Consider the following 25,553-nt stretch of genomic DNA (forward strand, 5'->3'; position numbering starts at 1 on the left):
ATGGATGACGAGTAGATTTATTAAAACGTCATAAAGGTTGAGGAGTCTACTTTTCGGCATGACGTTTTAGGACGTTACATGTATATAAACTACATACGAGGGCATGCGTTCCAAGAGTTATCTCTCATTGTCTGACTTCCCAGGAACCCTTATCTTGGTTTGACACAGAGGTGACACTAAGATACTACTTGTCCATACAACAATATCAGGGCGCTGTTCGTTGGAAATTTAACAATGATTTACCACAGGGTTATCGTATGGATAGGGTAGGATTTACTTGGTCAATTTTGCACTTTATTTGTATTAATGATGACATTCTTTCAAATAGAAGGACTATTTAAAAAAAAAAGGATGTCCATTAAACGAGTTGAATGCCGGTAGAGGTCTTTATAAAGACATTTCTTAACGTCTCTGACTTTTAAGCTTATACGTTATAGTGAGTTGATCTTTGTTTTTTGTATTTTTAATGCTTTATCAAACTTTGAAAGTCAGATAATGAGTTAGAAGCAAGATACAGAGTTTAGAATTCTATGTTTTGTAAACAAAGCTCGAGGCTTGTTATTGTTTACATATGTTTTTTTGTTATAAGTTTCAGTCAAATGTTGCTTTCTTCTATTGATAATATATTTTATAAACACATTGAATGTTTACATAACAATAAATTCTTACCTGTGTATCTCTCTTATAACTTAAAATATAGCATTTAAATTTTGGTTTACTTAAACATTTAAAATGTGAAAATAAACCATTTTAAATTTAAAAAATACAAAATAAATATTTGATCTAAAATCGTGTCTAAGTCCATTTAAAGGTAAAATATATGGACTTTTTCTTTACTAAATATTCATCCATAGCTAAACAAATCATAGCTGAAATGTTCAGGTAGATCTGATGGTTAATTTGTAACCATCCAGCCTCCTTAAGTATTTACTTGATTCTGGACAAATACTCGTTGTTCACTGCTTATTTTGTAAGATCTACAATTGTGAATATCTGATTAGTTGATTTCACACTAAAGGCAGGTAGCTTTGGCTATGTGTTAAGTTGATTTCATACTGATAATTGTCGCCAACTGTTTAAACTTGATTTTAGAATAGTAGAGGAAGTTAAGGTTTTTTGGAGTTGGCTAAAGTTTTTGGAGCAGGTGCCCTCTGAAGATCATATCTCAGTTATTACTCTCCCTGAATTCACCAAACATGTATGAATGGTGCTACTTATGATACTTTTACACCTGACAGGCTTGAATGCTGAATCTGAAACATATATATACATGTACAGTAGGTTCCGTATGCTGAATGAGGTTCAGGTTTAAATTTTTTGGAGCAGATGCCTTCTGATGATTATATCTTATAATTATGTATAACTGGTCCCATCTTCACCAAACTTGCAAGGAGGTTGCGTCTTATGATACTTATGCACCTGAAAAAATCTTTAAGGCTGAATATCAGTCATAGGTTTCGGATGCTGGACGAGGTTAATGGTTTTGGAGCAGCTGCCCTTTGATAGACAAATGTTAGTTGTTATTGGTTCAATCTTTATCAAAGAACTATATATGATATGAGTTAAATCTGGCCCCCATAATTCGCCATTTTTTAAAGTGTTTCTGATGCAATAAAATGTTATGTTATATTTTAAAAGAGTTGATGTAAAATATATTTTTCACCGAATTGTTTGATTTATTTGCACTCACTGGCAGTATATCACGTCAGAAGTGACGCTATTTCTATAATTCAATCACAATCAGTCAAAAATATACATTTTTCTTATCTTTTTATGAATGGGAAATATAGAGCGCATGCTTGAACAAGGAAAATGTTTTGGTCACTTATTAGCCCTGGCTAGATACATCTCTGATTAAAATATTTTGTTTGTTCAAGCATGCGTCTATGTTTTCTGAAAGAAAAACTGCTTGAAAACATGCTGATTTATGCAAAAAATGAAAAAATGGCGGGAAAAGGTTGTCTTTACGACGTCATATTTCTAAATTGTGGGCAGTTGAATCAAAATGAACATTATGTAAAAACATCACAAATATATCTGTACAAAGAAAACAAAGAATTACAGTAAAATGATGATGTTCATTTTAGGGGGCCATTTTAGGCCCATATCATATAATTAAAGTCCTTTGAATAGAAGATTCATCTTGTGATTCTGATGCACTTGACAGGTGTGGATACTGAATTAGAGCCATTGGCTTTGAATGCTAGAGAAGGTTTAGTTTTCTGGAACAGTTCACATGTTAAATAGATAGTAGTACTATTTCAAACTTGCATAGTTGATTTGACCATGATGTAAATGAATCGCAGAGGTAGCTTTAGAAGCAGAGCCTGGTCTCCATTATCAAGGATTCTAAAAAAACCTCCTACCTCACTCAAACTTGCTTGATAGATGTGTTTGTTGCCAAATGATATAACATGTTCCTATGATACACTTTTGTATTTTTACTAATTAGGTTAGTTACTGACTCACTACGGAAATATATTGGGTTGATCAATCTCATAGATGGCGAGGTAACCCTATGAGATCGATCCACCCAATATATTTCCGTTGTGAGTCAGTAACTAACCTAATAAGTGTTTTGTTTTCCCGAGGACTATCAAGCGACATATTTATTCACAAACAGCGATGATCTAAGCAAAGCCATGTTCAAGATCCCTAACATCTCGTTCAGTTTAACTCATTTAAAGTTTTAAACTCTTCAAAATTTTCAATCTCACCTTTCAAATAATCTTTAAAAATCTTTGCTTCACCCATGTTTACTTACAATGTTTTGTTGCTATTTAGTTTTAAATGTTTTCTCCCTTTCCTCTGCAGAGATTTGAGCAAATTTCGACGCTGCCATTTTGTTTTGCTCCTGACAAAACAATGTGACGTCAGTATACGAAGGGAAACTACTCTAATTTTAAAGAATTTCAAAGGGCAACTACTCCAAATACTTTAAGAACTTACGGCATGCGGTTTAAGTATTAAATACTATGAAATGTCGAAATGAGTAAGCGAAGCGTCGGCCAATGACGGCCATATTGCCTATTATTATTGCTCACCGAACAAATATATGAGGCAATCACGTGCTATGATTAAACCAATGAAAGTGTGACGTTTCAGTCCATGGGAAAACAATATTATATAAATAGTGCCTGTTTGGGAGGGTAACAGTTGAAATTGACAGCCCAAGAAAACCATTGTCAACCGACGCGAAGCGGAGGTTGACAATGGTTTTCGAGGGGTGTCAATTTCAACTGTTATCCTCCCAAACAGGCACTATTTATTTTGTTATACTGAATGTCTTTTTAAAAATTTTTAAGAAACTTTTACTGCTTTTATATAGGAATAACGTGAATTCTACAGCGAACCGTAGGCGCATAATTTTCGCGCATGTAACATTTTTTAATGTTACCCGTTGCCAAGTACGTTGCTAACGCTGAGGGTAATAGTAAATATTATTAACTGCGTCTTAACCAATCAGATTTCAGTATATAACATGAAAGTATAACAATATACAATGTTATATTGTATATTATTATACAATATTGTATGATGCTATATAATATCATAAATGTTATATTATGCTATTGTATTATGTGATCAAATACAATAATGTTTAACATGAAACAATATCGTTTTCATTATATGATACAATACCATACCTTGATACAATGTTGTATCATATGTTACAAAATCATATTGTATCAATATATATCACATTATTATTTTGTATTAATAGATATATCAAGTGACACATAGCGCATTATTCGATGTTTGACTTAAGCGTTACATTTAATGCTCACTGTATAATTTTAGTTTGATGTGTGTGTTTTATTGTTTGATTTTAGCCCTTTTTGTGGGTAAATGTTTGACTTTAGCCTGCTTTTTTTGTGGCTAACTGTTTGATTTCAGCCTGATTTTGATTTAAGTCTTATCTTTGTGGCTCATTGTTTGATATTTGCCATATTTTTGTGACTCACCGTTTGATTTTTACTCGATGTTTGTGGTTCAAAATTAATTTTAACCTGATATTTATGGCTTCCGATTCATAGGAATTTAACCTGGTAGTTGGGGCCCTATGATTATTTTATCCTTACCGATGTTTATGGTTCATTGTTTGATTTTTCAAACCTGATATTTGTGGCTCTTAGTTAAATTTAAGTAAGTTATTTGTGGCGCTCTGTTTTATTTTAACTTACTTTTGGGACTCTCTGTTTGATTTTAGCCTGATATTTTTGGCTCACTGTCTTGGAAAGTCCAACAAGGAGACGCACAGACTGGAACATGAGGCGCGCGTCGCCGACAAAATGGTGGTCAATCACGCGGATCTGATGAGGACCAACCCAGGCTTCCGGGAACTAACACGAGCAGGCGTTCCCCAGAAACGAGGTACAGATTTGTACAGAACTGTATGCATGTACAATTATCATGTCACAGTGTACTGAATTTTATAACTTATATATTTCTTTGCTTTTTGGCTTGATCATATACCGGACCAATATTGTTCAATTCAATTTTTAATGAATTATGGGTGGTTTGTCATGTTTGTCCTTTCTCTTTATCGTCAGCTCATGATTAGGACAAAAGCTCTATTATTTTTTGAAACCTATAAACATGTACCGAAGAATTTAAATAAAAAATCTTAAATTTACTTTGACCATTTTCCATTTTAGTGGTTGGGGTTATATCTGCTGTTACTGCAACATTCGGCCTCCTTAAAGGAATTGCCGACAATGTCGATTTTTCCCGCGTTTGTGTAATTGGATTTAAGAATCTTGGAAACCGAAAGCTCATCAACCCCACGTGGTATTTGTCTCATGGCGTAATTCGTGATCCCCTTCCAAGATATTTGCCTGCCGGTGAAGCGGGAATTTTCACTTTCGAAAAATCGGCATGTAAGTAGACTTTCTGTGCCAGAATATTGAAATCAGTTGATTTACGAAATTTACGTTAAGGTTGTAATATATGTTTGATTAAGATGCAACTTCAGGAACTTCCGGTGTGCTGACCTACACCATTTCCGGTACTAATCACCAAGTTGCTGTTTTCTGGAGCGTTCCATTCCTTTATGGGATATACTCTAATGAACTCCATGTTCAGGTGAATCTTGATTTCTATTAACGCTGCATTAGCTCGGTTGCATTGATTTAATAGTAAGCGAAACATGATATGAATCAATCGTTGAATAGACATTTAAAACTTTAACGAAATGACTATAAAAATACAATCTGAATCCACTGCCGCTTCTCAAACATCTGACAACATCCCATGCAGGGTCACGTCAGTGTGACCTTTCAAATATGAATAAACATTTCAGAATTATCCAATCAGCTTCGTGTTTCTAAAATCAACTCGGTTGAAGTTTCAAAATGACGTCTGAAGAAGTTCTCCAGTTATTCAACGTTAAAAAGCTTTAAAAAAGAACAGGAAGAGATATTGGAGTGTATTTTGGACGACAAGGACTGTTTGGCCGTGTTTCCAACAGGCTACGGGAAGAGTTTGAGAAGCGGTAGCGGATTCAGAACGTGTAATTTTAATCAGATTGATAAAAATATATACCGATATTTCATTAGGTCTCAAAGGAAGCTGATTATTTGTTGGAACCTTAAACGCATTATCTTACCCGAAGACATAAGAAAAAATATAATACATGAAAATATAATTGAAGGTTTGGAACAACGCCCACTCCAATGAGGCTTTGTACGACAGCATGGAGGCTGATGAAGAGAAGCTGACCGTGTCAAACTCTGGCCATTGGATGTCGGACAGTGGGTGGGGCATCACGGTACACGCCGCCATGACTAACGCCGCCAAGGCCTCACTGCTCGTGGAGGTCGAGTTCAACATCACCACCACACACGGCACACACGAACAGTCCCCCGTTGTTGGTTGAGATTTCTATGTCAAGTAAAGTCTCTCAAAATTGTTTGTAATTCTACCAAATATGTATTTCATATATAGAGCTTCTATATGAAATACACACATTTGCCTCACAAAAATAAAGAAAAACCACCCGCTTCTTGTTTATAAATATATTTTGTATTTTATTTAAGTAAACTATACGTGTACATATATATTAATTTAAATAAACATTTGCCTATAATTAAACATGTTCATTAATTAAAAAACAACACATAAAGCACTTTCGAGTCTTCACACTGCAGGAATTGTCTAATAGACACGTCTATAAATTTACATCACGTGGCGATCACTTGACTTCTTGGGGTTCACAAAAACTCCATGGATTTCTCTGTAAGAATTAAAGTATTTCTGTAAAGAAAAGGATAATACAATGTTTAGAATAGTAGACTGGTGCAAATCTTAAACAAGTGTTCGATTTTCGGTGTAAATTAGGCAAAATTCCGTGCAATTTGTTTTTTAGAAATTTTGTCACAGCGAAAATTACAGTATTTCAAAACGATAGGATAAAGAATGGTTTGACAACTAACCCGATTTAACATAAACCGCATTTCTTGGGACAGTCCTGCGGCACGTTGTTGTACTGGTCACAGTAGCTGGCGGGCCAGGCGGAACAGTGGTCTTTGTCCGGCTTGCTACAGTCAGCTACAACCACAAAACAAAACCATTTACATAACATAAAATTTCGGGAAAGGAATAGCTCGCACTTGCAGTAATTTAAATAATGAAGGGCAGGCCGGAAGACTACGCTTGTAGATGACCACCTACCTTGCTGGCACCTGTCTCCGATGTACGGGGGCTCGCATTTGCAGGTACACGTGTCTACATTCAGTTTGCCGCCATTTTCACATTTTTTGCCGTTGCAAGGAGCTGTGTGAAAAAACCATGATTGTGAATTGATTCATATTGAAAAATTCTCTTGATTTCAATTATGTATTACATAAATATGTGTATACTTACGATCGCAGAGCCCGCACATGACGGGGCACATGTCCCGTTTGACGTTGAAGAACCGGTCACAGTCGGCGCATGCAATACTTCCGCCCATGCTGCTACACTGACCAATGTCCATTCCATTCTCACCGTACGCACGACACTCCGCTAACCAAAGCATAAAATAGTTCTGTCAGTTCTTGTATAAAACGGTGTACGATGTAGGCTCAAATATATATACATAGACCATTGACCGATTTGTAGAGGAAACAAAGGATGCGCTACATACCTAGGCTGGAGCGCTTCCCACTGTATTTGCATCCATATGCTGACACGAAGGCAGGTTTTTTCGTTGCTGCAGTGTTTGAACCTTATGAAGATTTTTTAAAAGATGTAATTTATGGAAACTTTTTTTGTTTTCAACACCTGTTAGTTAATATTCACCTATATATTTAAAATTTATTCATGAATGGTAAAAACTCATTTATATAAAGTCTGATTTTTTATGCAGTATATACTTAAACTCACTTCCGGTTCCGCTGCCGCTTCCGCTTCCGCATTTGCCGCACATGTAGGGACAGTCAAAGGGGACGTTAGTGAACCGTTTACAGTAGCTGGGGGTCCAATCCCTGCCACACACCCATTTATCTTCTGCCGGACAGTCCACTGAAGCAGCAAGAGTAAACACGAGATGTAGACAGACAAACAGGCGAGAAAGATTCTATACTAATAGAAAAACAGCCTCAGCAAAACATACATGTACAGCTTTCCTAACTTACGTTGTTCACACGTTTCTCCTTTGTATAGATTCATGCATTCACATTGACAAGTATTAAGGTTTAGGGTACCACCATTGTAACACACCTTTCCACCACAATCTGCAATCAAAAGCATTGCTTATGATATAGAATATAGCCTGTAACCTTTAAATTATAAATATTATAAATGTATATATACAGATGTGCCTCGTTTATCCGAACACTGTCGATCTAAACTCAACCACACAGCTTTAAATCGTTTAACTGTCAATTTGTTGAATTGTTTATCGTTATTTATTGACAATGTAGACTTTCAAGCAAAGAAAACTCGTGACTCAGACTATAGACTCACCGCACTGTCCGTTTCTGCAGAAGTTCGGGCACTTGCTACACCGGCGGCCACTGGTGTAAGGTGCGGCCAAATTGGATTGTCTGTAAATTATAATGATCATGCTTAAAACTAAACTTGCTGAAGGAAAAATATACATTCCAAAAAGAAAGCATTCAAGAGATGTTAATTATTACACTGTGGTGTTAGTGGAGACTGAAGATTTCGCGCTAATACCTACCCAGCAGCATAATCACAGACGTAGTATCGGGTGAATTGACTACCGTCACACACAGCATAACCACATCCCACTAGATAGGTGCCGTTCTGGGCCATCTGAAATAAAGTGATGAAAAAATATGAAGTCTAATTATCATAACGTTTCGTTCTTTTTTCAAAAAGTACTTGGCTCGGTTTATTTTTTAATTTTTTAATTTTTTTTTTAGCTTTTTTTTACTTGTTTGCTAATAATTGTCACGTTTCCTATTTTAAAAGGTTAAAAAAACAAAAAGTGAAAAGAGAGACATAAAAGAGCTTATGAAAATTATATGCACAAAGGTGATTTAATTTGACGCTTGTTTATTTCAACCGGTTACTAAATTAGGATTAGAAATTAAATTAGACATTAAAATATTCCTTGTTTCTATTACAGAAAATTGATATGACCTTGAGGATATTTAAATCAAACGTGTTACGGATTTCAAGAATATGAACCTGTGTAAAGTGTCCAATTTTTTTCCAGCCGCCGGGCCCCAGGTACGAGTCTGGATCTACGCCGTAAGTCCACATGTCGATTTCATCCCACCACATCTGTACCGCTTGTTCCCAAGAGCGGTACCCCCCGGCAACGTTCTGTCCAATAGACATCCCGATCGCTGTCAAAAAGTGAATGTATTCAACTCAAGCTTCCTGAAGTAAACGCTCGATCAATGATCGATATGAATTATCCAACTGAACCAGGTTGCTTTATGAATTTTCCAATTAACATTAACAGAGATCAATAAATCATGTTTCATTATTCTACTCATGCATTCCAATCAATAATTTTTAATCTTTTGATATTAATTAATAAGGACTTTTAGAGAAGGCATATATGCAGTGATTTTGATGGATGGGGTCGATTAGTAACTTACATGGAACGTTCCTTTCTTTGTCGTGACCTGCTTCACACTGATTGGCCCATTTTTGAGCAACAGCGGCCAGCCGTTCGTCCCATTTCTACAGAAAAATAAATGTGTTCAGAACAGTTATAAAAATGGTAATTTTGGGGCGAGATCAAAAGACCGAAGTTGGTTCAAAGCAATAAATTCATACAGTTTGAGAAAGAGGGGTCACAAAAGTATCCGTCATCTGACATTTATGATTGCACCAAAAAGTACATATCTAACATTGTACTTTACATTTATTGGCAACTAAAATGCTCTATTAAAATTTATAAGGAAACAAAATAAATTTGATTAACTTATGTTGAAATAAATACCAAATTACATGTATTGATAATTTAAATCAACAATCACCACGTAAAGTTTCCCAGTGGTGAGATGGTCTTGATTAAAGTAATTTGGTTTTAGGAGTTTTGCTGACATTAAACTTTTGAATCTGCCTTTAACGCCGATTGTGAGTTTTGGGTTTTCTCTACGATGTGCAAATTATCGAATTTTCAATCAAGCCAATGTAATGATGAGTGACATTCTATGTTCCAGATTTATGATAAATTTTTAAGGATTTGGAAAAGGTTGACCGTAAATCCATAAAGATACATTGTTTTTTGTCTGATCGACCTATAAATAAAGCTTATTATATTAACGTATGATGTATGACTCTAATCATTATTAATTTATGTCACTAATAGTTTTATGTGTCTTTTGTTGACGTACAGCGCACCTTATGGACGAGCTGATTGTGTAAAAAGACAGGTGCGATCATTGGCCGCGCGACCCCCACCCACGCACACAATAGGACAATCCAGGTCACAGAATGGCTATTGGTGACCATATAAGGACCTGTCCGAAAATGGTGGCCATGAGTAAGGGAGATTTGTGATGGAAGAGTAATCAAGGAGCTGGTGACTGTAATGGTATTCTTTGTGTCATGTGATGCATGTTATCACATGATTAAGATAATAGCTATTCTTAGTCTATTTCATTAAAACTCTGATTTGTTATGATTTATTACTTCCAGAATTAACCGCTGGATCCTGTATTATTAGAGGTATATACAGTTCACGTTCAAAGCTCATTTGTTTTAATTCTTCAATATATTTTTTTAATAATCCCCCATATTTGTATCAGTTATATGCAAACCAATCACTTCCTGACTAATTTTTTTCGGAACAAGATATGACAAAAATGGAGTTCTCGGTAGAAAAAGAAAAGAAAACCTAGTTCTGGAAAAAAGTAGTTATTCAAATTTTTAAGATATCTTTCTTATATAGTGCATAAGCGGACCGGATACTCACCAATTTGACCAAGTCCGTGGCGGGGGGATTGACCCCACCCCTCAGTCTGTTGTGTTGATCAAGGACAGCCTGTTTGTCGACTTCAGTCATGCCCTGCTTGCTGACGTTGGGTCTGTCCGGCATACACAGCGTGTGTCCCGGTAGTTGCCTGTACTCCTCAGTACACAAACCAACCTGAAAATGGTGTTTTTCGTTTGTCCAGTAGGATTTGGAAATGATTGATTTTTTATAGATTTTTATCTTAGACACTTTTGTTGACTTTAAGATTATTTGATAAAGCCAGGCCCTTAGACCAAACATTTAGAATAGACTCAGGTCAAAATATTCATGTAACTTTTAAAAAATGTTTATTATAAATGAAGTAAAATTTCCGCTGTGGAATGGTATGACAAAATAGTAAACAAAGAGTGAATTTGTATTTACTATAAAAATATATTTTTTGACCATATTATTGGCTTATGGCTAGAGCTTATTCGAAGTTAAACAACAAAATACATTGTTTAACAAAGAAAGTTAATACTTACACTTGGTGTATTGGTTTGTCCCTGAGGGGCTGATGGCTGGGTGGGTAAAGAACTACCCTGGCGCCGGACCTCCTCCACCGGTTTACGGGGGATGGCTTGTGGGTTGTAGACGGGACGAGGAGCCGTGGGACCCTGAGAAGCGGGGGGTGGCTTGCTAAACATCATTTTAATATTTGTAGCAGATGGAAAGTTGTTTAAGAGTTGCTGGAATAGCTTCGTGAAATCTGTAAACAGTTATGATTATTGTAAATGAATATTGAAGCAGAACAAAGGAAGAAAAAATTATTTTGAACAAATATTTTGTTTTGACATTATGTGATGCACAAAACTATAAAACACAACGAACTTTCTTATCCATGATGATAATAGTACTAATTCTCAGTTTATAATAAACATTTTGTCCATTTCCAAGAAAGAATGCATTGATAAATGATTCTTAACTGAACTTTCATGAACGGGTTAGTTAATGCCATGCAAATCGGTATATGATATACTTTAGCTGAAAATCGAGACAATATTTAATAACCTTTTAAATCTATTAATATTTTAAGATTAGGAGATCATTCTTTTGCAGTCTGTTTATCTCATTTTAAGAAATTTTGGAAGAAACTATAGTGAGAATAACGTGATATCTTCTGACAATTAGTTTATTTAATGAAATATTTACCGCTGGCCATTTTTCGTTTTTTTTTCATATAAAAATTGGATCAATAAAAAGCTGATTAAAAGTTCTTTGTTTTATCATTAGCTTTGTGTCATTTTGAATTGAGTTTAATTTGTCATTTGCAACTATAACACTCAAATTAAATTTCCATCAAATCTACATAAAAATTATAAAGTGTGTGGTCGTCAAGCAAAGGACTATTACTTTGGATTATTTTCATTCAAATGTAAAACGTTATTGACCAACAATAAAATGGCCAACAATGAATCTCGTCAGGAGATTAAGTGTTCTTTGTTTTCTACATGCCTCTATCAACGTTAATGGTTTCCGATGTGATTTCGCGAATCCACAAAGAATCAACGGAAGTGCTCTTTTTCTTATTGTGTTGGAAAGAGTAGATCCATCAATAAAATCAATTGCAGCTATTAACTGATTTAGGTTAGCTTGACTTTTGTTGGAATCTAAGGCTTTAAAATTATATCTTGTTGTTTATTTGTTATGAACATTTTGCAATGGTATAAGTCTATGTATTAACGGGAAAAAAATTGTTCGATATCATTAAAATACGTAGTTATTTAAATTTAAGTTGATCACGTCGGTTATATGATACAAGTATTCAAATATTTCTTGGAATAACTTTCATTAGTAAAACACATACCCCCATTTCTTATATGCACATGCATATATCCGACGCCTTATAACCTAAACCGCTGACAAATACACAAATAGTTTTGTTATGTAAATATATGCATCATTTTTATTTCATAACGTCGTCACAAAGATTAATAAATGAGTTGTGGTGAACATGCGTGGTTTTCGGGTCAGCTATGAACAACTTCACCAGACATATTCAAACTACAAACCCTCAATAAACTTCTCCCTTATGTTAATCAGCAAGGAAAGTCGAATGAGTTAGTAGATTTTAATGAATAGAGAAAAAAAGTACAGAAACTTTTCAAAAAATAGAGTGTTGAAAAATTGGGTCAATTTTCAGCGCAAAGTACTGTACGAGCTTAAAATTTTTCAAATCAAGCTGAAAACAACAACCTTGACTTATAATTTCTTGAATGACTGCAGATAAATCATCTTGGACACTTGTTACACCTGAACCAATAATGAGTTAGTACTACATCATAACTACTACAGTACAACATTGACATTTAGAATTACCGAAGAATCTGCCTGCAAAATCAAATTTAAAAAAAACTTTCTATGAGAACTGATTCATATTTACACATGCAATTGGATTAATGGAAACTTTTGCGTTTGTATAATAAATGAAACAAAACATTAACATAATTATTCGGTGTATTACATAATTTTAGGGAGAAAAATGAAATGATTTATCATTTGGTTTAACAATTCTAATTAAATTACGCTAGACAGTATAATCTTACCGCCGCCTCCCATATTTGGGCCTGAAGTCCATGATCTTGACCAGGTATGGTACTGTTGTTGAGCAGATCCAAGATGTACTGCCAAAAATACTACCACGGATAAAGTCAGAGTTTTCATGGCTTCTATGGTCTTTTACAAACACCGAATATCAAACTGTTTCGCACAATACCGCACAATGCTGAAACAAGTCTAACTTCCAACAGAGAACCCCTTCTATGGTTTTTATTGTCTCTGTCTATATCGTTATGGTACTTTGGAGATTGTGACATATTTACACGACAAAGCGAGCGTATTTATAAGGACGTGCGAATCATCGTCCAGCCAAGCGTAACGATGACGAAATGGGGAGATATTATACTTTTGAGAGAATAAAAATTGGGCGTATTGATTTATGGTAATTATTTGTAGACCTACGTAGAATGTTTATGCAATAGGCAACTTTCTTTTATTTTAATTAAACGAAAGAAATTGATTAGAAATTCATTATGCGAACACATGTTATGGTTTATCCTTATCGGTAAGGTTGGGATCTGCACCCCCAGAGATGTAAATCAGTTAACAGCAGTAGTGAGGCTGCTGCAGGCTGCAGTCCCCCATCCCACTTTGACAGAGCCTGACTAAGGCAAGAGTCTAACATACGCCCCCATGCATAATATTTCTTAAAGATACAAAAAAGTAATTAGTTTTTTGTAAAAATACTTAATTCTTAATTTTTTCCTATATAGTTTGATCTGCCGTTTTTGTATTACTTTAGTTTCTTCCACTAGTTTTCCTTTCACCAATAAGGACGAAAAAATTTTACTGCGATTATTTATTATCACTCCTGTGTTCATCGAAATATAGATAAGAAATTTTACCATTTTCATTGTATAAATTTTAATTTTGTTGGTTTGTTTACAGTTGCTGTATCGAATAATTGCAATTTTTACGCAGAAACCTTCTTGTAGAACATATGATAAGCATAATGGTTATGAAAGATGTCAAACCCGTTTACATTTATTGGTATTCCTGAGAAGAAAGAAACAAATTTACCACAAAATATATGCCAGATATAAATTAATTATAACTTGTACACCGAAATTCTCTTTCTCGAGATCTTAACTTATTCTCTTTTGAGAAGTGGACAGGATGTAGGCTATGCCTGTCCACTTCTCAAAAGAGAATAGATCTTAACTGTGTGATTGAAATCATAGCGTAAGGTATTAAAACATGTCTTTCACCCTTTTCCTCTTTCACTTGTACTTAACGACGATATTAAAGGTAAGATCCGAGAAATTTGACGGGTGTATGGAGTACCTGTACTTTGGTGTGAGGTCACAGACTGTAATTGTCCCATTTATCATAGAGAAAAATGAAAAACTGTAACTTCATTCATTTTTCTCTTCATTCATCAAATGTGGTGCAAATCAAGTTTGACAGATCATTCCAGATAGACACCTTGATTCCAATCAAAGGCTCTGTGATGAATGATAAATAGTTCTACAATGATGTTACTGGTAACCACAAACGTCTAATTAAGAGACCACATCTATAATTATGGAATTGTCGAACAGAAAGTGTATAACCTTTTTTGTTTACCCATAGATTAGGTAAAGTTATAAATACAGCTGCGTCAATAACAACATATTACAGGTAAACAATTTCTTAGCACACGAAACCAAGGGTCAATAAGTTGCTTTATTCTGTGAAATTTGTACATATACATATACCTGTATATGTAAATCTGTAATCTCATTGTCATGTCCAGTACTTGCAATGTACTGAGCATTATTTAAGATTATCCACAAAAAGTAAGATACAATTGACTTAACTGCAATTTACTGTTTTTTATATGTGATAAATCAGATGTCGCATATCAAAATCTTTGTGAACATACATGTATTAAAGTACAAAGGAGCTGGTTTTGATGAGTAAACATAAAACATAAACTGATAATTTCATCAATTTTATAGATACCATCTCTTTATCGTGTATGACCACGCAATTATATTGATTTGTATAATAAATGTCCAAGATATTAAAAGGGCAATTGATGCAAGTTGGGATGTTAAGATATCAAAATGTTCTGATATGAAACATCCTACACGTAAGCATCAATATATCTTAAACTTTAAAAAAAAATTCAAAACAGAAGATTCCTTTTTTTCGGTATTTTTGCCCGTATTATTCAAATACATGTAAGGTAAAATGTTCAATGTCATTTACAGTTTTTAATGCCCTCAGTAAAACAGAGTTTTTTTCACCTATTTTTCTGATAACGTAAAATTTAATAGTTTGCTGTTTTCATTGATAGGTAAAGTCATCAACCTCTTCTGTAAAGACGACTTGCCTTGTTACAATGTAGATAAAAGTGATATGCAATCTAAACATGTACATGATCTATACCCTATTATGACAGTACCTTTTTCTACTGTTTCAGCAGTGACCCCAACGCGCTTGTCTATCAATCGTTTATGAATAAAAAAGTTCAGAAAAAAGAAGAATAAGAAGAAGAGGAAAAAGAGGCGATAGCAGAGACAACGGTAAATACATTTCTTACAGAACATATATTACTATCATTTACAACACGTTACTTGATTCCAGTTTTTATATCATATTTAGCGTACCGACAATTCGTAAGTAAAAAGATATGGAGGTCTTGGTAACTTATCATTTTGCTTTCATTATATCTCCTCGTCTAATCTTATTAATTAGTACATAACTCAGTGAATTTTATTTAATTGCATCGCCTTGGTTTTAATTTTGTGAATGTGTTTTACCTCTCTTGTTCTCATGAGACGACACAAAAATGGTCTTCTGCTTTGCACGGTGGATTAATTTTAAAATGCATTATTGATTCTTAAGATTCTTTCTAAATATTATCTTATATTTTTTTAATTATCATTTGGTATATGTCTGTTTGATATTTCAATAATGTATTCTGTCTGTCTTGTCAATTTTTCTTATTTTTGGTAATCTTCATTATTGCCAGTTTGTCTACCGTGGGGTTCCTAACACCTTTTAAATATTGATTATATATTTTATCATTGTTTTCTCTTACACGTCCTTTGTAAATCCCCAAGCCACCTTTGGAAGATGTTAGTTTTCCCTTAACCGTTTCAGTGCTAAAAACTATGCATAGGAAGGCAGGGTAATAATTTGTTTAAATGTATTTAATTATGATATAAATTTAAGATCCGGTTGCAAATACTAGTAACTGGATTTCAACGACTAAAACTTCTGCTGAAAACTGGGATTGTTCAGTAAAACCTTTAGTTGGGTACTTTATCGTCAGTTGACTACGATGTACATAGCAAACAAACAATTTTAAAAATAGTTTTAGTGCGTTTTGACTAGCTTAATATTACTTAGTATGTTGTGTCAATTTTCGTATCTGTCTTAGTTATCTGATTTCTTACCAGTCTTTTCATTTTTTGTGTTTTTACTTTAATTTTAGATTTTCAGATATGATTGTCTAGGTCTCGATTAAAATATTTCGTTTCTTTCTCCCTATCAGAACCTAGCCGAACAAACATATTTTCAAAGGTGATCCCATTCTTTTTCTTCTTTCTGTGTGAATTCTTTATCAATAAGGTTTTTATTAGTGATCTAATACTAACTTTATCTGATTGCTCAGAAAAGCTATCCTCTTTCTGTCATTCAAGAGTCGCATATCGATATATCATATTTTGCCCAAGGTTTATCCACGTTTATAACTGTTTGTTGGGGCAAGAGAATATATGTGGTACCCCTTATTAAAAAAAAACCAAACATCTTAACTGCGAAAGCCAAAAGGAATAGGAACTTTTAAACAGCCATTAATAGTCAACCAGTACAAATAGTATATGTTATAATCAACTAAATACATTGACACATGATGTTTTATGCTTTTAGAAGCTAAATAACACTGTAGTCTTGTTAGGTCCCGTAAAACCTCTGCGTATTACGATCCAAACAAACATTCGCCGCAGAGCTAATCTGTTTGTTTTTATCTTCCGAAAAAAAAACGCAATTGTTCAATTTATGCCTAACATGTTTATGTGTGTTTATTATACCTAATATTTATTTTTATTATGATTTTTTAAGTCAGGTAATGCTTTAGGGAGGCACGTGTCACTTACAGACCGTAACAATTAATAATCAATCGCCCATACGTCTACGAGACCACCTTGAGATTACACCATGTTGTAATTAACCAAAGCTTGTATATTTACCTTGCACTCTGAGTGGCCATTCATCATAAACTCCCCTGTGTTTTGCTATAGGATTTCGAAGCGCACAATAAAATGTTCTTTTAATCTTTGTTAATATAAAGGTCACTAACTTGTGTGTTCTATGAGTTGAAAATTAATAACACAATTGCTACTTGTATAAAGAGTAAACATATATAATTAAACATTTCTATTAGTAAAGTGTGATTTCAAAAGATGTACGTATATCCAAATCTATACTTTAGAAACTATAATATAGGCGTTATTGAAAAAAAAACAGTGCTGAAAGTACTTTATTTTTTATGGCAAGTATATGGAACATCAATATGGAGCATCTATACCTTTCTGTAAACCATATTAGCACAGTTTTTTGTTGAAGATATGTTACTATATTTCCAAGTATCTCGAACACCTGTTTGTACTAGTATATCAAAATACCTATAACATCTAACAGCTGTAACATAATTTGGTTTGAACACCTCATATATCACCAGCAGTTCATCCATCAAAACCTGAACAAGGTCTGTCAACTTATATCGTTTGTGATTCAAATGAAAACAAAGCTTCTGAACCTCTCAGACCAATCGCAACCCATCAAACCGGTTGAAAACGAAATTAGCATCCATGGTGATTTTAATGTGCAAGACAAAAGTTTCGCCTTGAGGAAGTAACATGACAGACCTCCCCAGAACGACGGCTCTAGGTGGACACGGCGTCACCTATTCAATGGCTCTCGACAGCGTTTGTTTCCTCGTCTCCATACTGTAGGAACTGACTTATACAGGGATCAAGACTTTGACCTTTTCTGGGTGTATATATTAATGTCAAATAATTATTTGCTGATACACGTACATTTATTAATCATTCATATAAAATATATGTAAAGCACGATTTTCTAGAGTTAAAGTTTGATTGGTTTTTACACGTTGCAGAGTGAAACCAATTTGAGTGTATGAAAAGGAATTTATTTGTCATTGTATACATTATTTACCATTACATTAAAGGGACTTGGACACGAATTGAGCTCAAATTTTTCAACATTTATTTTATCATTTTTATTGTCTATAATGGTTAATATGGATGAATGAAATGCTTTGTCAAAATTTGAAAGTCAAGTATAGAGTTACAAGCGAGTTACAGAGGTTAGAATTCTTTGTTTTGTAAACAAAGCTCGAGTCGTGTACAAAGCTTGAGTGTTGTTATTGTTTACATATGCATTGCATTGGTATAAGTTTCACTCTAATGTTGGTTTTTGTTGTTAGTAAAAGTATTTAAAAACACATTAAATAAGTTTATCTTGTTGCCATTAATTCACTATTTGTAAACAAATATTAGACTCGAGCTTTGTTTACATATCACCGACTTCTTTCATCTGCCAGTGGCTTGTAACTTGATTTCTATCATTGGAATTTTGGTGAGTAATTGAAAGTACACAAATAAATTATTTCATACAGAAAAATTAAATATAAAATGTTTCATCTCAAATCCTGTTTAGGTCCTTTAAATTCATACATGCACATGTATCTATAATGCTTGTCTGGTCAAGATGAAAAAGATTCATATGATTTACTTTTTTTTTTTGGCTGGTACGTCCAATTTCAAACGCTATTGCCTTTTGCTATAAAGATATGTATATGAACAGAACATAAATAAAAAATGGACAAAAAGAAATATAAAAACCCATCTTTTAATAGGATTTCGACAAATACCTAATCCACATAGCAATTTCCTATGCACCAGAAAATAATGCTTGAGGCGTTTTGCACTTTTTCGTTTGTTTTGTTGTTTTATTTTTGTTTTTAAACAAAATAATTTTTTTTTCTAAATATAGACTATTGCATAGAAAGTGTAAATTTATTTCTGTTTTGTTGTTTCCACGCATAGGGGTCTATTTTCCATTAGTGATGTTTTATTATCAATTCCAACAAATATATACAACATGGTCATTTTTAACATTTATTTCTTAAAATAAATTATTTTAGGAAGGAGACTTTGACAAACCAGGATCTCATTAGAAAAAATGATTTTAAAGGTAACACAAATCCAAAATCAAGGATCTAATGAAAATTTGCTTCCGACATGTATTTAAAATATTTCCAACATGATTTAAAGTTGGCAAAAGAATATTCCTTTAGGAAATTAAAGTCTCTTACCTTTTTTAAAAATATTTTAAAAAATTTTGAATTTTGTTTAAATCTTACAGAAATTGAATTCCTATTGCATGTTACTTAATCCCGACAGTAAATTCTAAGCATTATATAGGAGTAATATAACAATCTTCTTAAAAGAATAATAGTTTTAAACGGTTTTTTCCTTTCAGAAAGATAACATTGTACCTGACAAAAGAGATAAACCTACATGTATTACAAAAGTGAATACTCGTATAATTATACTCTCTAGGTGATAGTTTTTCATTTTACGTGATATATGACTTTTTAGAAAACTGCACCTTAGAGGAGTTTAAAGTTGTAACCTTGACACTGGCATAGTAATCTGTCCCAATGTTAGTATTTTTCCCCGTTGGCGATTCGCCTTATCACGCGGTTATTTGCACTTTTAAGATTCATATTGATCAGTCTGGTTTGTCCTTGGTTTGTCCATTGAGCTAAAATAATTATCGGTCTCTTTAAGATATGGTTGTTAAAACGTATGTTTATGCCTGCTCAATTTGATGTACAGAAATAGCATATACATATGTAGCACTTATAAATGCATTCTCAGGTATTCTTTGTCTCGTTGATGGATCTCAACAAGTCTTTATTATGTAAATAAGAATTGTTTGATAAACATGATTCTTACAAATGTATTAAATATCTGTACATAAATGTTGTTATCTATTAAGTGACAACTATCAAACAACGGAAAGAACCTGATGTTAAGTATATGTTGACATTAAATCAAACCCTAGAAACGAGAAATTGTTGACAATTTTTTATTCTGTGTTTCCGTCTAGCTGTATATAAGCATTTCATTTCTATGTTTAATGACAAATGAATGAAGATTCATTGACAACATGTGTGTCAGAGTTATCGGATATCATATCATCAAATTTAAAATTACTGCGCATGCTTTTCAATAATACGACATTTAGAATAATTCTGAAAGTTATAAAATCAAATCGTTTTTTTTAAATTTTAAACATTTTAAATACATGCAATTTGAAATTTCAGATCAAAGTACTGATGCTTGGCTGTATTTTTGTGAAATGTAAGATTTTTTAAGCGTGGAAGACCACATTGATGAAAAAGATAGGTGTGCAGTAAAATTGGGAAGCTCCTGGTATGGCAACCTTTTTAACATCGTAACTGAATCATTACTGCAACAAAACGCATACTTTTAGCTGCAGACTTAGTTTAGATGGTAAGATGTGTACTTAGTAAATGTTTCTTTTCTTGCAAACCGATTTGCGACTAATCAAAAATAAGTTCAAGTGATATATTTAATGGATTGTAGGCAAACACTTTGATGGTTATTGGTATTGTTATAAAAATATAATGTCCTCAAAATTGAGCATTGATAAACATATACATTGCAGTGTCTTTTGTGTGCATAAAAAGTTTCAGTACCTTTGATTTACACATGCTGCTACGCCTGAAAAGGTTAATTCAATTAATTCATATACATTACATGGAATTTGATATTATTAATACTAAAATAGGAATAAAATCATTTCCAAACTTGAAGTCTTTCATGTGGACCAACTAAAGTTATTCTACAACTAAATTGTTCATCTTGGTCAATAAACAACACATCGATCGACTTATTCTATCTATCTACATGAATGTTAAGGTCAAGATTTAGTAAATGATTCCAGATTGCCTTTTTGGTGCTAGAGCCATTATGACGTCATAATTATTTAAAGAATCTTTTCCTGAACTTTACGGCTTTAAAGAAATTGTGTAGAAAATTAAACTTCTTGACATTCTATGTCAAATCATGGGAAAAGTAATCCCAATACCTGTATTCAATTATTTGACATCATTTTAAAGAGGAGGTCAAAAGCTTGTTTAATTCCGTTTTTGGAGAGACTGTAGGCTTTCTAGATATATCTTATTAGTAAAAAAAAAATGGACAGAACTTCAAAATTTGTTCCTTTATATTTCATTGAAAACGACAGTTTAAAACATGATTTTTCATTGTGTTTACCAAAACTTTAAGCCCCGGTGCACACCATCAAACAAAGCTATTGTTATGAAGCATCATTGAAAGAATTTATATCTTAAATTTTATAAACCTGTAGACTCTTTTCATTTACTAGATCTTGACCTTAACCAAGGTTAACAATCTATGACAATGAAAATAGAATAAGTTTAGACGTTTAATTAAAATGTTTAAAAAATATAGCGATGATTTGTTCAAATCGAGTAAAATGTTATAGTTATATAATTTGCTCTCCATACTGATCCTCATGCTGGAACATGTGAGGAAGTGTCGATATGAAATTCACAAAATAATTTCCTTTATAAATAATAATCTATAACGAGCAAATAAATATGCGCATAGAAATGCGTTCTTTTAATGGATTAGCATAATTTTATCGTTATTTCAAAGAGTTTTAAATAAATCTTTTTGGTTTCAGGTAACAATTTTCCTTGTTCATAAAATACAGCAACACGTTGGAGGTCGCATGCTTCCATTTTACACATTATTGACAGACAAAAACGCGAGTAACTCTGTATTTAAAATGCGACGAAACAAAATTTATACGAGAATGAAAATGTCATTTCTATCGCAGTAAATGACGAAGATATATATATATATATATATATATATATATATATATATATATATATATATATATATATATATATATATATATATATACTGTATTCTATGCTGTAGCATGTTGAAAGACGTTATGAATATGTACATTGCTTAATAGTATTTTTCCAAAACATGTCCTTCAATGAAGTTCTATTATTTTAAAATTTGCGTTTTTAAGCAAATGATTTACATAATTATTATATTTTTAGATAGGATTTTTAACTAGACAATCAAGCATCCTTGTTTATGATCTACGAATGCTATCATGCATAATTGTATTTTGTAGTTATACATTTTTTCTGCTCACACATATACATTGTGTAAACTGTGTACCACAGAGTTACCAGACAATCAAAGTGGTTAGTGTCCTTAACGTATATATCCTCAAAGTATAAAGTGGTTAGTGTCCTCAAAGTATATGTCCTCAAAGTATAAAGTGGTTAGTGTCCTTAAAGTATATGTCCTCAAAGTATATAGTGGTTAGTGTCCTTAAAGTATATGTCCTCAAAGTATATAGTGGTTAGTGTCCTTAAAGTATATGTCCTCAAAGTATAAAGTGGTTAGTGTCCTTAAAGTATATGTCCTCAAAGTATAAAGTGGTTAGTGTCCTAAAAGTATATGTCCTCAAAGTATAAAGTGGTTAGTGTCCTAAAAGTATATGTCCTCAAAGTATAAAGTGGTTAGTGTCCTTAAAGTATATGTCCTCAAAGGATATAGTGGTTAGTGTCCTTAAAGTATATGTCCTCAAAGTATAAAGTGGTTAGTGTCCTAAAAGTATATGTCCTCAAAGTATAAAGTGGTTAGTGTCCTAAAAGTATATGTCCTCAAAGTATATAGTGGTTAGTGTCCTTAAAGTATATGTCCTCAAAGTATATAGTGGTTAGTGTCCTTAAAGTATATGTCCTCAAAGTATATAGTGGTAAGTGTCCTTAAAGAATATGTCCTCAAAGTATAAAATGGTTAGTGTCCTTAAAGTATATGTCCTCAAAGTATAAAGTGGTTAGTGTCCTTGAAGTATATGTCCTCAGAGTATATATAAAACACGGACAACAATACCAGAGAGTATTTCTATGGGACATGGGAGAAAAAGAAAACTTGCCCCTACAGCAAACAACCGTGTGGAGTGTAGGTGCACACTCAACAACGGAAAAGCATAATATATTCTCTATGTGTTCTCGTTGTCTAGTATAGGATAGCTTCCATGAGTTTTTTGGTTTAAGCATATAGTTATAATAGACACAATTTTGGAAATAAAAAAAAAATAATGGAAAGCAAGAGGCTTTCTTAGAATTCAAATTGGTTTGTGTGAAAGTCTTCTTGTTTATAAATATATTGTATATAAACATGATGCTAGATCCTGGTAAGGATTATATTAATTGAAAGAACTTGTATCATATAACTTTATGTCATATAATAATCTATTACCGATATGTTCTTTTTAAAGCAAGTGGAATATCAGCTAAATACATCAATAATCTTTCTATTCATAGAAATAGGTTACAGAAAACATTTCCACCAGTTGATAAATTATAAAATAAAAATAAAGTTTACAATATTAGAGTGTTTATTAGTAGAGTAAGACTTAAACTGTTTAACTTGTGTTTTTATGTTTATCCTTTTGTGAACAGTGGTCCTTCCAATACTTTATGTTGTGTTTTTATCAATCTTTGTGTTATTGTTTTATTTTTCATAGAGACCCGTGTTTTGTTACATGTAATAATGTGGTTTTATATATGACACTTCTACTGTTACTATAACCCTGTGAGAATGAGACAATTACCACGTGAGGATTACGGTTTTTTTTTTCATGTTATTGCCTTTTTCGTTGTTGCGGACGAAGTACCATAAATAGGAACTTAAGATTAATTTGAACGTCTACAAAACGATAATCACATTACCAAACGTTTTGCATTTGTTGCACCAAAAAGGTGTGGGGATTTTAATCAGCTAGTTTGGTTTCATTTTTGCATTACATAATTAAATTTCATCATGAATTTATATGGTGTACATATGTGAATCATAGGATGTTAAGTCGTTTCGAATGTTAAAGTTCCACAGATTGAGGATGGGACCGTGGGCAGCATGACCGAGTTGTAATTAGAACGGGATATGAAACACTTCATAATTACCTGGCAGTGTGCTGCTTACGGATGTGTGTATTACTAATCAGGTCACAAGTATACTTCTGTGGTCTGTCGGATTGTCGCTAGTTCCTATGCACTAATATGTCATACAAACTCGTGAACACCAAGTTATGATAGGAAAACATGCTGGATGTGGTCGGTAACTGTAATATTATGTCAAATGGTTACATCGATTTAGTTATTCTTAGTTGATCAGTGAAGAAGTCTTAATGCGTGAACATTCAGTGGATATATTAATTTTAGTTACAAATACTTCATCTTTAATTAAACAAATACTAACGCTCTTCCATAATGGAAACTAAGCATACAAAATAGTAAAACTGCGCTGTATGTAAATAAACGAATTAGTTCCTACTCTTCAAATTTATGTTTCAGCATATCATTAAAGTACAGAATGAAATAATATTATTGCATTGTACTATATTCATTACTATTTCTAAATTAATTTAAAATTAAAATCATTTAATATAATAAATGTTTTAGAAGGATTGCAGCTTCTGTACTCATTTAATTGTCAATAAACCATATGATTATAGAGAAGAAAGTAGAAAAATCAACTTTAATCATCAATTGCACAAAACTAGTTTATGCTAATTCGTACTCTTGAATGGAAATTTCACGAATTTGATGCTATAATTACATGCAACTTATATCACGACTTTTTGTTATGTTTTCTCACTTCCCTTAATGCCAATTTTATTAAAATCATCATGTAGTAGAGTAACAAAACATTGTCAAACAGAAATAGGCGCAATGCCAACCGTACTTTAAACTAATACTGTACTTGTTTAATACAGATATGGAAGCTGTATTAATTTGTTGATCATTAGTCAAAGTTATGAAAACAGTGAGTATGAGTGCATCTTAAAGGGCGTAAGAAAAAATGTTTATGAAGATAAAGATTTCCATGAGACCGCTTTTCCACGACAGATCCCACGCTGTACAGTGTAAGTATTTTGATAATACGTGATATTAAAGTTGGCTGAATCGGGTTTCTTGTTCTAACTTTAACAGTAGTGATTTTGTTTTAATGATAAAATATATATGGAGGCAAAAAAGCACTTCTTATTTAGTAAAAACGTTGTTTTTTGCAACACCGTGTCACTTTAAGAATTCTCTTTTTCAATTAAACAGCATCATTGGTTAACAGTTTTGTAAGTATAAAAATATTACAATATGAAAATTGACAATTGGGCAAACTGCGCAAAATGTTTAAAAGAATTGTCGTTGAATTAACTGCCTACGGTTAGATTACAGGCTTACAAGGAATATTGCATCTTAGAGAACATTACTCCAGACGGAACCTAAGTGCTTCTGTCTCCACATGGATCATATCGTTTCTGTTAGCTTCAGATTTATCTAAGGACGTGTTGCATTCTTTCTAACAGAGATTTATCCAAATCAGAAATGTCTTCCACATACACAATGATGGAGTGCCCCATCGATTATTGCTTTGACGATTGCCTAGCGATAGAAAAAGTGAACATG

General features: G+C 33.0%; 2 protein-coding genes across 3 annotated transcripts; one reads left to right on the forward strand and one right to left on the reverse strand.

Moving 5' to 3' along the window:
- The first annotated feature begins 5 nt into the window (after positions 1-5).
- On the forward strand, positions 6-6,207 carry LOC105344063 (uncharacterized). Its single transcript, XM_011451641.4, has 5 exons — positions 6-266; positions 4,211-4,374; positions 4,659-4,880; positions 4,964-5,085; positions 5,654-6,207. The coding sequence occupies exons 1-5, from the start codon at positions 235-237 to the stop codon at positions 5,876-5,878; spliced, it is 765 nt and encodes a 254-aa protein (XP_011449943.1). The 5' UTR covers positions 6-234; the 3' UTR covers positions 5,879-6,207.
- LOC105344061 (uncharacterized) lies at positions 6,003-13,237 on the reverse strand. 2 transcript variants are annotated; one of them, XM_034483360.2, is made up of 14 exons: positions 12,967-13,237; positions 10,906-11,129; positions 10,382-10,555; positions 9,057-9,141; positions 8,638-8,798; positions 8,165-8,259; positions 7,948-8,027; positions 7,617-7,715; positions 7,366-7,503; positions 7,127-7,207; positions 6,865-7,005; positions 6,673-6,774; positions 6,435-6,549; positions 6,003-6,235 (listed from the first exon to the last, which is right to left on the reverse strand). In XM_034483360.2, exons 1-13 carry the CDS (start codon positions 13,082-13,084, stop codon positions 6,440-6,442), a joined length of 1,608 nt encoding a protein of 535 aa, XP_034339251.2. In that variant the 5' UTR covers positions 13,085-13,237; the 3' UTR covers positions 6,003-6,235; positions 6,435-6,439. The 2 variants fall into 2 exon arrangements, with proteins under 2 accessions (XP_034339251.2, XP_011449942.3); XM_011451640.4 differs by having other exon boundaries at positions 6,003-6,255.
- Positions 13,238-25,553: the final 12,316 nt, after the last annotated feature.

This window comes from Magallana gigas, chromosome 3, assembly GCF_963853765.1.
Source record: "Magallana gigas chromosome 3, xbMagGiga1.1, whole genome shotgun sequence".
In the NCBI taxonomy this organism is placed as follows: Eukaryota; Metazoa; Mollusca; class Bivalvia; order Ostreida; family Ostreidae; genus Magallana; species Magallana gigas.

What these genes read in the sequence shown, in the direction of transcription:
- LOC105344061 (XM_034483360.2), bottom strand. Translation starts at nt 13,084, where the DNA reads ATGAAAACTCTGACTTTATCCGTGGTAGTATTTTTGGCAGTACATCTT. An exon ending in AAATTGGACACTTTACACAG is followed by an intron (nt 8,260 to 8,637) that starts GTTCATATTCTT and finishes ACTTTATTTCAG; the next exon opens with ATGGCCCAGAACGGCACCTA. An exon ending in TGGGAAGCGCTCCAGCCTAG is followed by an intron (nt 7,006 to 7,126) that starts GTATGTAGCGCA and finishes TGCTTTGGTTAG; the next exon opens with CGGAGTGTCGTGCGTACGGT.
- LOC105344063 (XM_011451641.4), top strand. Translation starts at nt 235, where the DNA reads ATGATTTACCACAGGGTTATCGTATGGATAGG. An exon ending in AGGCGTTCCCCAGAAACGAG is followed by an intron (nt 4,375 to 4,658) that starts GTACAGATTTGT and finishes TTTCCATTTTAG; the next exon opens with TGGTTGGGGTTATATCTGCT. An exon ending in CACTTTCGAAAAATCGGCAT is followed by an intron (nt 4,881 to 4,963) that starts GTAAGTAGACTT and finishes TGTTTGATTAAG; the next exon opens with ATGCAACTTCAGGAACTTCC.